Source organism: Netta rufina (genome assembly GCF_964035555.1).
Source record: "Netta rufina genome assembly, chromosome: 8".
NCBI lineage: Eukaryota > Metazoa > Chordata > Aves > Anseriformes > Anatidae > Netta > Netta rufina.
The window spans coordinates 1,219,765-1,234,163 of record NC_140131.1 but is presented as its reverse complement, the minus strand read 5'-3'; the positions used below and the strand labels follow the sequence as shown (position 1 = coordinate 1,234,163).

At 34.7% G+C, this 14,399-nt stretch overlaps 1 protein-coding gene across 4 annotated transcripts in view; it reads left to right on the top strand.

Moving 5' to 3' along the window:
- The window catches only part of LRRC7 (leucine rich repeat containing 7), a gene marked incomplete at its 3' end in the record, with an annotated part of 89,924 nt that overhangs the window by 27,271 nt on the left and 48,254 nt on the right, over positions 1-14,399 (top strand). For all 4 annotated transcript variants that reach the window (XM_084290904.1, XM_084290907.1, XM_084290906.1 and 1 more), the window contains exons 6-9: positions 6,760-6,823; positions 8,344-8,418; positions 11,428-11,572; positions 11,967-12,039. In XM_084290904.1, the coding sequence (XP_084147030.1) occupies positions 6,760-6,823; positions 8,344-8,418; positions 11,428-11,572; positions 11,967-12,039 (357 nt within the window). The remainder of the gene's footprint in view (positions 1-6,759; positions 6,824-8,343; positions 8,419-11,427; positions 11,573-11,966; positions 12,040-14,399) is intronic.

Genomic DNA, 14,399 nt, shown 5'->3' with positions numbered 1-14,399 from the left:
TTCTTTGTAATCCATTAAATGCTGTAGAAGTAAATAGTTCTCTGTGGTTGTATCATGTAGTATTGTAGTTCTGGTTAAAATTTAACTGTTCTGCAACGGGTAGACTCTCAACATTAGGTACTAATTTTACAGTGCAACTTCTAAACTGAATAATTAACGAATTGAAAGTTATATTGTAAGTTTTAAAACAGCAGAAATGGAAGGGACTCCTGAATGTGACATTTTTAACAACTTTGCAATAAAGGTTACTGTGTACAACAAAAGTGTGAGAAAATATTATTTGAAATTAATACAGCAGTTATTGCAGTAACGACAACATATTTCCTTTTAGGTGCTTTTTATTTCTTCAGAAAATAAGGGTATCCATTTGTCAGAAAATTGCATAAACATAATCCTTTATGTTGCTCCACAAGGAAATAGATCATGTAACTGTTATAACTTTATCAGTCCTATCTTAGTAGAATTATGACAGAAAAGAACTATGCATTCATTATATAGCAGTATTGTACTGCATCTTTGATCGTATTTATCGTTATGTAAATCTAACCTTGTCTCTGACACAACTCCTTTTCACTCATGCCTTTTTACCTACTCGAGATACTTTTATTAATGAGTACAATTCTTTGTATGTAGAAAAAAATCAGAAATGTGTAAAAGTTTGTGATTGAAGGTTTGAATAAACCTTCACTTAATCACCATTTCATCTCTGTCAGACCAGGATTTTGGTGGTAACACTGTGGTTTCTTTAAAATAAGTTGTGGTAGTTGAGTCTTTTCTTTCTTTCTTTATTTATTATGAAACTGTTAATGCAAGATAATTTCCTGGTTATTTGAAGTGTTAACAATCTGTAGAAATGTAACTTCTAAATAAGGCAACTTAAGCAAACATGCAAGAACATAAGCAAGATATGTTAGATAGTGTATGTAATTACCGTGAATTATAATTGATACCACTGAATTTTGTAGTGTGAGTTACAGTTGATGGATTATGAATGCTATTAAAACTATTATAAGCAATGTTGATTTTCCACCAAGTATTCAGTAATCTGTCTGAGCTACTCTTTACACTGGTTTTCACACATTTGTTTTTTGAGAACTACAGTCCATTATTGTGTGTAGAACTAAAAAAATGCACCTGATTCTGAACCTACTGTGAGGTCCACTTCAACAGCTGAGAATTAGATCTCCTGCATATAGCTCCTGCAGTTGGTTATGAGTGGAAGAATGGATCCAAATGTGATATGGATAAAGATTTATGTGAAAATTTTGGCTGCAAGTTTTATTATCACATTAATTAAATTACATTACATCATTTAAGCAATGAATATTTAACTGAGCATTACTCATAATTGCACCTTTCCTTTTCAACCTTTATAAAATGACCCCACATAAAAAAATATATAATGGATCTTGCAGAAGAAAAATATAAGTAGTTACATTAAAGAGACAAAAATATCACAAGATAATGGAAAATCTCATATGATGTTCCCTTGGGTACATTTGGCAGTGTGCTTTATCTTTTAATACAGCATCAGCTGAATGAAATTAATCTGTCTCCATACAAATGTTGCAGTTTCTGAAACTATTTATTTGACCGTCTTGAGAAATTATGCAGTCATGATTCAAAGCTGTATTTAGAAGATGTTTTCTATAATGAACTTACAGTATTGCAAACAAACCCTTTAAAGCAGAATTTTTGTTCAAAGGTAGAAGACAGTATGAAATGCACAAGTTTTCCCAAACCTGTTTGTAATTTAAAATTACCCTTCATTTCATTGTTGATGAATTTCAGAGTTTTACATTTCAAGACACATAATTCCATGCGTGTATAAACAGTAATTATATATGTAAATACCAGAGAAAAGCTGCTGTTCAGCTTCCAGTTCCAGTTAGCAGGTAATTGCAGCCTTGTGGCTGATTATTCTTGGAGCATATTGTTAACATGGGCATGGGGAAACATAATCACTAGAAGCTTTTATTAACTTTAATGCAGAACGGTAAAGCCACAAGTAATACTGCCTTTGAGAGAAAAGTTTTCACTAGAACTGTCTGTTGTAAACATATGTCGCGTTTCCTCATTTTAGCTGTAAAGCCAATGTACTAAGTGATACTTGTGAATGTGCATGCAGTGAATGCTGTAACTGGAAAACTTTTAATGTCTGCAAGTGTAAATAACAATAAACTTGCAATGCTCACTTGACATGCTGAGATGTTTCCTAGGGTATAAACCCTTTGTATGGTACTTAGGAGTGAAACCTGTAGTCAAGATTTGTAATATTTAATTGTTTTTCACAACCTAATCATTCAGGCTGAAAGTGTGGGTACTACCTGACTGCTGAACAAATGGCTGGTCTTCAGAAGGGTCAGATTGATTTGTTTCAGGCAGAAATACTTTGATTTCCAAAACGGCAACTGGTAAATTGTAGTTGAGTAATTGTAATCATTTTTCATAAGCTGAGTCCAGTCTTGTAAGCACATACTGCCAGGGGTTGCACACATTAGTGTAAAGAATCCTCATAAAGTTAATGAGATTCTTTATGGTAATAAGACTGTCCTTAGTCATCAAGTGTTTGCAATTACCAGTGTAATTACTTTTTCCATTAACTTGACTTAATCTAAAAATTTATATAGAAATTTACAACTTGTATCTAAGTGCCAGAAGTCTAAACTAGGCTAATATTAAATCAATTAAGACACAATGGTGAAAGTTTTAGAAGAAGCAAGTTAGACCAAATGTAAACATTTTCTGGGATTTATGTGTTATTTAAAGAGAAAGGGAGTGTAAATGAGCTGATGAGTATGTTGCAGCTTTGTTTTAAAAAATTAGCTTTTGTCTGGCTTTGTAAAATTTCTCTTGGTCTTGCAAGATATTTCCAAAGAGAATCATGGTGCAGTTGGAGGACCAGAGGAGTTAAAACATATTTTTGCTAGAATTTTAATGGAGAGCATAATATAAAACAGAATTCTCTGGGGAAAGGAGTGAAAAATATTCACATTGTCCAGGTGACATCATTATCTTTAGTGTCCTCATCTGTTGTACCAGTGCAGTGCTTATTGCTTCGTGAATGGCTTCTTGTCTTCCAGATACTTCAACATGTTGAACAGTTACTGTTGAAAGATAAAATATTTTCATTATTCCGTCTGGCTTTATAACAATAATAATTCAAAGTAATAAATACTTTAAGTGCAAAAAGGCAGTAAGAAGCAGATTGGGAATTGGGAAGCATGAATCAAGAGTTATATTACTAACTTAAAAGGGGACTCAGTATAGAGTATATAAAAAGTCATTTCTGTTTAATAATCTGTGTGCTCAGTCTTGATTAATCATAGTTCTGTTGATAAGTATCATTTTGGAACAATGTCAGATTTAACCACTCCATGCTTCAGGCTTAAGCTACACCATCTTGTTTTGCACCTTGTAGTCAAAAAATTGCTGTAACTTTTCCATTCAATTTAGGTGCTAACCCCTTCAGAACTGTGCAGGCAACTACCTCTCATTCTAGCAAACAAAACCAAAAGGTCTCTCTTGCTTTCCTGTCTCAAAGATATCTGTGATTATTGATCAGATAGATGGAAGATGTGGGACAGAAAGAAGAAAATATAAAGAAACTACCTAGAACAGTGAGCTCGAGTGAGTACTAAATAAATGAACTATCAGAAGACATTAAAAAGATGTTATCGTGAATTAATCTGCACTAGGGTGACTTCAGCATGAAAGATTTTGAAAGTAATCTGTGACTGTTTTGAGGTATTTCCAAAACACTGTGTGATCAGCAGAAATAAGCTAGTTGCTGAGTCTCAAAGACTTGGCAAGAAGCAGAGATTGTGCAGAACTGGACAAAAAAAAAAAAAAAAAAAAAAAGACCAGTAATAAACACATATAAGAATATTTTAGAAAAGAACAAAGAAAGTACTGAAGAAATCAATAACATAGGAGTGTGACCTGCAGTAGTTTCACAGTACTGATGACATCACCTGCAAAGGATTTGGCATTGCATTTCCCCAAACCATTGTGTAAATGTACTGGCTTTTATACATTATGTTGCTTAAATTTTCTGTGTTTGAAAATACTGGAAATTATGTTACATGAACAATAACGAGCTAGATACAGGAGCTCCTGTCCAAAGGAATTACTTGATTGGTGCAGCAGTGAGCGATTTGCCTAAGAGTCCTAGATGTCTCCTAACAACTTTTCTTTGCAGATCATTAGTTTCTATAAAGTACAGAAGCACATGTGGCACTTGATCTTAAGTTATGACCCTAACATTCATTCCTTGAAGTTAAGCTGAAAGATGGAGAAATGCAGTAGGTCAAAGAGTCTGTTTAATTAAAGAAATCTAATAAAATATATAAATTCTTAAACTTGAGGGCTAAATATTTATCTACCAACTTTTTCATTTGAATAATATATGTCTAGCAGAAAATACTTCACTGTACTATTGAAAAATGGTAGGGCTTAAAGAGAAGTCCTACAGCAGTGATACTATCCTGTCCCAGTTTTGTTCATGGAAATAGAGGCAGTAATTAATTTATTAAATTTGAACATTTTCCAGAACAGGGCAGCCACATTGCCTGCCTTTTGGAAGCGGTTCTGGCCAGGCTGTCTCCCAGATATGTCCAGGAATTGCTTGGTTAGAGCTAACCCATAGGAGCCAAAGCTGGGCGAGGAAGCACTCGTGCTGAGGCAGCAGAAGGGAAGCTGTGAGCCAGCACCCGAGGGCACTCCCTGGCATCTTGCACCACTTGCACAGCAGCAGCTCGTGCGGCCCTGGAAGACTTAATGTCTGAAATGCCTTGTTTAGTGCAGAATTTTCATTAGCAGGCCTTGAGGAATATGATCTCATTATTCCATTTTATTTTCAAAATGAATAAAATCTGTGTGTAATATTTATAAAGCTATTTGGTTTAAATTTAATAACCTCTTTAAATATAAAGCATTGAGTGCACTATTTGAAATCATTTACTTACTTTAAAAGTCAACCATCGTAAACCATGAAGATCAATATATTCAAATGAGGACACTGCTCTTACTCTCTAATGTCATAGTAATTTTGAATGCAACTTCCTAATCTTAACTTCATAAAACTATGAGATTCTAACAGTTTGGGAAGGTGTGAGGTAGCAATAGTTCATATCTATCAGCGTATAAATCAGCCTTAGTATTTATTTATTTATTTATTTATTTATTTATTTATTTGTCCAGTATGAGCAAAGTTGTACGTTACATTACAGCAGAACATCCATTCCAATGGAAGAAATCACCGTACTGCCACCCTTCTGGCATGTTCAGTCCTTCAACTCGTGTTAAGAAGTTGCTCAGCAATTTTCCTTCCATTTTGAAAATATCTTTGCTGCTTTGGGATTACTTCTTTGAGTCAGTGCCCATGACACATTCTCAGTAGTTTTTAAAAGTTCCGTGTATTTTTAAAAGCTTACCTATATTCAAAACTGGTACATTAAATACTTTTCAGAGTCAGTCCACATATGGTGTGACATGTGCCTTTATAGGTCTAAGCTATACTAGAAATAACCTTTTTTTCCTCACAGGACAAATCCGGAGGTAAACTTGGGAGATTTATTCCATTTAGTTCAATAAATCAGGAATTTCATCAAATCGCTTTTAGTCATTTTTCATTTTTCCTCTTATTTCACTGTTTGAGTCACCTGAGCCCAGACAATGAAAGTGCCTTTGTGGCTGTTACGTGGTGATCAGCTGCAGACATAAATCCCAATTATTCATCATTTAAAGCCCTTTACTCCATCATGCATATTTGATACTTACTTTTGGTTCAGTTTCACATGATGCATTCTTACTTGTCTCTCCTTCCTAATGCTGTGAAGAGGATAAGCTGCTTTGGTTGATGTTGCTGTCACCCTGGCTTTTGCAGCCGTGGCTGCGTGGAGCCTGTCTCGCCCCAGTGGGGTCCCATGCAGCACCATGCTGCACGGCCACGGACTGCACAGAGAAATCCTTGCCTAGGTGTGCCTTGCAGCATGTTAGAGGCTTGAATCTTAAACTGATTGTTTAATTAGAAAACTCTTTTCTATTTTTCATCCACTTACAATGCTATTTTTTTCCTAAGCTACTGGAAGACAGTGAGTGTCACTAAATGCCACTGAGTACCATTGCTTGTTGGTGTGAGTTAGTTTCCTCATGACCAAAACAGAAGCCCTGTTTCAGGTCACCCATACAGCAGCCCCAAGAGGAGAGGACCCCATGGGCTCAGGGCAGTCTGTTAAGCCAACACAAGGACCGCAAACAGCCTTAGCTGAGCTCCAGCTGTGTAGCATGCAGCCTTTGTGCTTCTCCTTGTCACAAAAATGCTTTCATATCATGGCTGAAGTTAGATGCAGTTTCAGGGATGTAACAGGCATCCTTTGTACTTTTGCTGTAAAGAGACTAAATACTTTTTAGTAGTTTATGAAGAAGTTGATCATAAATTTACAAATGTAGATGTCATGATTTATATTATTTTCAATTGCTTATAAATGAGTCATTTTCCTTGAGCAATTATGCAAAATTATAGTGAGATTGTATGTTCATTTTTATATTAAAATATTTGTTGCTATCTTAGCAGTTCTAGAACTTTAGCTAATGTCAGGAAGCTGAAGCGCATTGTTCTCTTCTGCAATAATGTCCAGCTGATGTAACTCTTCTTACAACACCAATATCATCTGAGCTTTTTTCTTCCCTAAGTAAAATTTGACTGACTGCTCCCAAGGAAAAATTTCATCTTAGAAATTTCCTAATCTGTTACAGGTCAATGCATAAACTGACTCAACTGGAGAGACTTGATCTGGGCAATAATGAATTCTCTGAGCTGGTAAGAAATACCTTTTCTTAGTAGCATGCCACTGTGTTTTGGATGCTCTGTGCTTGGGAGATTAAACTTTTACTTGAAAGGCATTACGGTATTATGGCCACACGTTATGGTCACATTTACCTGTAAAATAGATTTGTTGTCTTCCATGAGGTCAGCATTGATAATGCAGTACACTACATCTGCATCAAGCTTCTGCAGCTCAGATCAAAGCGATTCTCACTCTCAGCCGGTTGCCACTGTTGGACTACTTCAGTGTGAGATGAATTGGTGATCTTACTGTAAATACCCATGTTAATTACATATCCTTAAAATCTAGCATTAAATCCCAAATATATTAGAAATTACTTTTAGCAGAAGTAATTTTTTTTTTTTTTTTTTTTTTTTTTTCACCAAAAGCAGTTTCTGTCCCTAACTAAACTCTAAGAGGTAACTCAGGTTCCCTGGGAAAGAATGGCTTTCAGGAATTTTCCCCAGTCTTAGTATAGAAAATAATCAAGTTGTTGTTCCCTTCAGGGAAGTTTTCACAATGTCTATAGGAACTGACACGTCTCAGAAACAGTATGAGGTCAGTATGAGGTCCTAGGATGTTAGACAGATACATTTTTTCTAGCTATGTTTAATAATTCTGGTGAAATAGTACTACAGGCTTTTCACATGCTAGACTCTGGTTCGTTCTGAATCAAGTATTTTATCAGTTTCTGGCAGACTTTGAAAAAAACTCTAACTTTACAGAGTTAAGGCAAATTGAAAGTCTTGTTTTACCTGTGAAAATTGTGTTTCATCAAAAAGAAAAATACTGGTTAGGCTGAAACATGGAAATGTTGGTGACCTGATAATTCTTGATTTTCAAAGCTGTAATGAATGAGAAATGATTTGGGGGAATTGCCCTTTTCTGTTTCTCTCACTGACATCTATAATGTTGAAAAAAATAGAACATCCGATTAAAGCTTAATATTACTGTAATTTTAAGGTTTGATCATTGTATGCTGCTGTTTTAACTACTGAATATGACAATTACAGACATTAAATAGTTCATAAATGTGGTATATTCAGGAAAGCGTTCAGGAATCAGCCTTTGTTAAGCTATTTTTGAGACCATAAATTATGTAAAAGGCAGAGTTTAACATGTGCTGCAAGATGAGATTTGGTCTTTCTTCTCAGCAGATTGTTTCTAAAACTCCACATTTCTCACTTCGCTTATTTGCTTTGTTCATAAATTGCATACTGCCAATAAACTGCTTAGAACAAGAGCTTCTAAGGAGTTCTTTGTATTCATTTCATTTCCAAAGGTTTCTTACATTTCTTACAAGTTTTTAAAAAGAGCAATAACATGTAAAGTCAGTTCATTTAATATACTGTTTGTTTCATTATCTATCTGAGAGTGTGATGGGTGTTTAAAAAAAAAAAAAAAAAAAGGAAGATGGAGGGAATCTTTCTGTAAGAAAATACTGATTTATTTAACTAAAAATAACCAACAGGTTTATGTAACTGTCCATAATACTATCTATTCTTTTCCTCAGCCTGAGGTTCTCGAACAAATACAAAATCTAAAGGAATTGTGGATGGACAATAATTCTTTGCAAATACTACCTGGGGTATGAAATTTTATTTCATGTAATCAAATCTGTTAAGCTAATAATTAACTATTTACCCTGCAGTAAATGAATGTATGTGCATTTCTTGAATGGGTGCATATTCCTAGTTAAAGTTAATTAATTAAAGTGAATTAGTTATTATCAAAAAAATAATATAGTAGCCATACCCTAAAAGCAGACATAAATATGAAGACCTTTTAAATGTTGTGTTATTGCGTGATAGTGTCTAAATGGGAATGTGCCTGTTTTATTTAAGCCTCGTGTAGTTTTCATTGTGAAGGGAAATTGTTTACTGTTGTCTTCTCAGACACCATACATTAACTAGCAGTTTTATAAAACCCTACTTGACTTTTAAGAAGGAAGAGGAAATATTAAGTAATCTAAATAAAATTAAAGAAAACAGGTAGTATGTACATGTTCAACTATACTAGAAGTGACTGAGACAGTGGAATGAAGATAGCACTCTAAAAGCATTCCATTTAGAAAAAGAACAAGAGCTATTTAAAAATCTAGCCATTAGGGTCATGGGTCTGTATTAGTAATGTTTCTGAGTTCTTGCTACCCCATGACAGAACTTGGATTTGTTTTTTTTTTTTTCAGTATTTATTGACATAAATAATTTGATATTAATAAACAATGACTGGGGAAAGAGATCCCAGTCATTAACCTTTTTCCACACAGGTAGCAGATCTTGTGTTTCACATAATGATGCTCCACTGGTGCAGAGAACTTTTAGAAATAGATCTAGCATAAAAACGTTTAGGTGTTGTAAGGAGAAGTGGTATGTCCTCTTTCAGCTTTGAACATTTATTAATCAAAATTCAATTTTCTTCATTGAACAAGGACTCTTTAATCTAAAATAATTTAGGATCATTTTTCATTTTGTGTTAAGCAGGATGTCTCCACAGAAAATGGTCATTTTCAGACACTGTACATATGTCCACTTTTTGAAAACTTTGTTAGTGGAAAAAAATAAAATAAGATTTAAAAAGGGCTGATTTTGAAACCATTTGTTGATTCTGATACCAACTGGAGATCAAAAACAGACATGTTACAGTATTATTGCTGCAGTGTAACTGAGTAGAAGAAGTCACCTATACAAGAGGATGTGGGCATAAATATTATAACCATTATTCTATTTCTTTTCTGATGACAACGAAATTGGTTAATATATCCAGTGCTAAAATGTGTTCCAGACACAGTCCTGCTGAGCTATCATAAACCCTAGAGAGGGTGTTCAGAGCTGAAGGTGTTCTGTAGATCTTGGAACTGAGTCCCAAGAAACTTAATTATTTTCAGGGAATAATTTATGTCTACTAAATCTGATTCTAGTAAGACCCAATGTTTTATGAAAACATTCTCCAAGACAGGCTGTTTAAAACAGTTAATACTAGCCTTAAATTTTGACTTCTGAAATTAGAAAGGAATTACTAACTGGTAATTGATTTGAAGATTTAGAGATTTGTCAGGTTTCCAGTGTTGATAATTTGGTTTTAAAAAAATAGTAGTCTGTGCTAGAAACAAAGATTATATTCAACCGTTAGAATGGCAAAGATTGGGTTGAAAGGGAGATTTTTCCCTTTTTACAACTCAGATCTGAATAATGATAATAGGAAACTGCCTACTTAGAAGCAGAGAGCAGGTGTCAGCAAGGTAAGAGGTGAAAGCAAACTACATTCATATTGTTTGACAAATAAAGCTGTCTAAAATTATTAACCTTTTTCATACGTACAGTGGATAACCACTAAAAGTATAAGTAAATAATTTAAAAAACAAACAAACAAACAAACAAAAACAACACTTTTGTAGAATCCATACAATTTCATAGGCAATTGCCATGGTCTACCCAAAGCTATAAAGTTCTCTTATAGACCATAAATGTTCATTCATGTGTTTTGAAATGTAATTTTGATATTGCTCATTTTACTTTGTAGCAAGTCTGTACTTTCTGTGGAAAACAAGTAATTCACATTAACACTTTGTTTTTAACACAAAACATTCACATTTAACACAAAGTGTTAATGTGAATGCAAGGCACTGCAAGCAGATGGCAATTTCTAGTAATGGTATTGTGCTGCCTTATCTCACTCCTCCTTTGCAATCATATCTGTGCCATTTGGTTGTAGATCCAGCTCATTCACTGTAAACCCAGAAGTGATATCTCTGTGCTGTTCCACTTGTAGGCTTTAGTATAGGAAAAACAACAGCACCTTCTTTTGTTGATTTTTTTGGGGTGAAATTTCATGTCTAGAATGAAGTGACCATCTTGTGGTAATGAATCAAGAAGCAAATTACTTCTATAGTTTCAAACTTTTGCATGATAAACAGATTATCAAAGAAATTAGGGAAGAGTTTCTGTCATGTTACTCATTGATGTTATAGCAGCGATTAAACACTGCATTCACAAAGTATACTGCTGGGATTAACCTCTTATAATTGAGCTATGAATATCTGAAGTCTAATTTTAGATTTTATCAAATGTAGACAATCAGTATGATACAGAAAAGCATTGCCTGCATATCTAGCCCCAGTGGCCTGCTGGTACAAGTAGACGTGAATTGCAAGTAAATGTCTCTTGGCTCTGTGTCCAAGTGAAGAATTAATACAGCTGGATGACTTGGAGAACTCAAACTTTCAGCAGATTTAATGCCTCTGGAACACATGAATTAGTGTGGCATGTGTCACTTACGTACAGCTGACTTACAGAATTAAAGGCTAGTTTAACCACAATGGATAGCATCTTAATAGGCCTTAGAATTTTCACCTGATCTCTTTAAAAGTCACAGAGAAACTAATTTTCAGCTCTGTCCCATAGTTAAGCCTTTGTTTTTGCAGCTTCCTGAACCGTGAGGCTATTAGACCACTACTGATGCTGCTTTGGTGAAATAAATAAAAAAGCATGTTGTGAGAACTAAATATAAATCCATATTACAGTTGTTTGTCTTTAAATTTAGAGGTGGGCAAGCAGTTTCTATCTGTTCAAGTAACACTTTGTAACATGCTATTAAGTCTATAGGGAAGTTAAAACAGCTCGTGTACCTGGATATGTCAAAAAACAGGATAGAAACTGTTGATTTGGACATATCAGGATGTGAAGGACTTGAAGATCTCCTGTTGTCATCAAATATGTTGCAGCAACTGCCAGACTCCATAGGTGAGAACTCCATAGCTCATGTTTTTATAGTTGAGGATTTTATTTTATTTTTTGGTTGTTGTGAGACTTCATGATAATTCATAGACAACTAGAAATACTGCACTTCCTAGACAGATAGGATACTATTCCTATTTTTTTTCTTTTCATTTCTTTTCAAGACTTCAGAAATATACCTAATATTTCACTTGTTGCCATCCAGTTCAACATTTAATCTGTGCTTCATTTTGATGAAACATATTTTCAATGGGACAAGAATGTGTTTGTATACTGTATTTTTTCTAAAATCTAGACCTAAATTATTTAGTGTTAGACATCATTGCTTATTTAAGAATATTGGAGAAAGTGAAAAAAGGTGAGATATTTTTCTATTACTCCCTTCTTTTCTGTTTTGTAGGACTGTTGAAAAGGCTGACAACTTTAAAAGTAGACGACAATCAGCTTACAATTCTGCCAAATGCAATCGGAAAGTGAGTATAAGTCTCAAGTTTTTCAACATTAAGAAAAATTTGTTTTCCCTTCTGTTTGTGGAATGTATTTTTCCTGAAATCAAAGTAAGACAGAGAAGATGTACTGAATTACAAAGTAATTTCAAAATGTGTGCCTAACATGCAGCTTGTAACATTTACACTTGGAGCAACACCATTACTGTTGTGGACTTACTCTGGCATAAGTGACGGGAAGGTGAAGTATATCATATTTTTCAAGACAAAGAACGAAGAGTTATCTTCTGTATGAATCACTTGCAATTTGGATGATTAGAGCAACAAAAGTATAAGAAATATAAGTATTTGGGGCAATATGTCTGTTTCTATAGCAACAGCTAGGACTTGATGCTGGAAAGAAAATGGCTGTAAACCTCATGTGTATGAAGATATCTGAAAATATTGAAGTAACATAAATGGAAAAGTCATGACAATTTCAGAGGTGTATACATCAAAAAGTTAAAGTATTCTATAAGTAAACCTAAAGTTTACTTAAATTCAGCCTAAAAAATGATTGTCTGTCTGATGTGATTGAACACATGGCTATACCAATCCCGTGCTGTCAGCACAGAACATGGGGAAAGGGGCAGGCAATGTCTCTGGCATCTGTTCACGGAATTGCACTGAGGCTCTTTGCCTGTTCTTACAGTCCAAAAACTATTCTCTCTTCAGTGAGTTCTAGCTCAACAAACCCCTTCATTGGGAGTATTTTTCTTAAGCCAGTGCTGTTGTGAGCCTTCCAAAATTAAAGCCTGGAAAGCTTTTGGAACTTGTTCAAAAATATGATAGGACAGTGAGGTCTCTAGAATAGAAATGAGCTCTAACCTCAAAAAAAAAATCGAAAATCCAAAAAAAATCCAAAAATCCAAATTTGTGAACTATGAAAACTGTAACATCTGAAAGCCGAAGTTTGGCTTGCTATGCTCTACTTCTTGCAGTGCCTTTAGAGTTATGTGATATTAATGATGTGTAGTAAAAATTGGTTAAATGAATGACAAAAAGAAGATCTTATTGTGTAGCAATAACTTCTGACTGTGAAAGCTCATAAGGCTCAAAGTTATATGCAAAAAGGTTGATATAATGTCGGACATTATCTTTAATAATTTTGAGAATCATTTTTATAACCTGTCATGACAATGCTTTCTTATTGATTGTTCAGATTAATTCAGATTGAAGAGGATTCCCTCTTTTTTTTTCTTTTTTTTTTCTTTTTTTTTTTTTTAATATCTGTTCAGAATTGTTTGTTGTGGATCCATAATTATATTTGAAGAGTTGCTTACTGCTGCTCTAAAAGGTGTATTTGTAGAACACTAGGTTAATCATCTAATATTATCACATTATTTTTGAATGATTGGTTGTTTCTTTTAAATGAAGTACTTTCCCTCATTTAATGAGGACAGTGTCTCCCACATCAAAATGAACTTCCTTTCTCTGACTCATCCATTTGGATAGTTTCCTACTGGGTCTCTTTCTCCTGAATGATAGTCATAGTACCCACTGCAGAGTATATTATTGTCACACAAAGATTAGTGATGTGGAGGAGGGAATTCTCCCTCCAGGGACCAATTTCATGATGAGACACAGAGCACTTCAGCACTGCCTGAGTCAATGTTGTTAGCAGTGAGCCACCACCCTCATTTTTGGCAGTCTTGTTCAAAGGGCAAGCCTGTAAGTGGCATTTAGAGTTGGACCCTACAGTATACTATGCACAGTAGACCTAGCTTAATAAAATGTTTAAGCATGTGCTTATCAGAGGATTTATATCGATTATGTACTTTACAAATCAGACCCAGGGACTGGAGATTGTATGTACAGGACCTGAGCAAATGCCCATTCTCCCACTTTCTGTGTAGGAAGGTCATGAGGAAGGTTGTGCCCCATACATAGGTAATGGTGCAGTAACTCAGGAGCCAGCATATTGTGTCAGATGAGTGTTTCGTATATGTTTCTAGTCAACACCATATCTGACAGTATCAGATGCTGCAAAGGAAAGTGCAAATTTCTGTTCCTGGATCTACAGAATTCCTTCTGTTTGCTGTTGAACAGATAACAGTGGGTGTGTCTAATACCTGGGATTTAGGCTGCTGTGGCTGTCGAGATAAAAAGTCTGTGACTGTACAAAATGGGGCTGAGACAGGCTGGAACTACTCTTCTATTCATGGCAGACTTCATTCTCCATGAATGTCTCCTTACTAATCTGCCTAAAAATATTCTTCATCTACCTTAGGACACTGCTGAGAACTACCCCATTTTAATGGGTGCCAAACGGAGTGGCAGGTTCATATCTGATTATTGGCTGTTCTTCTTTAAATCTATAGAGAACAATCTGAATTTAGCCCAAGAAG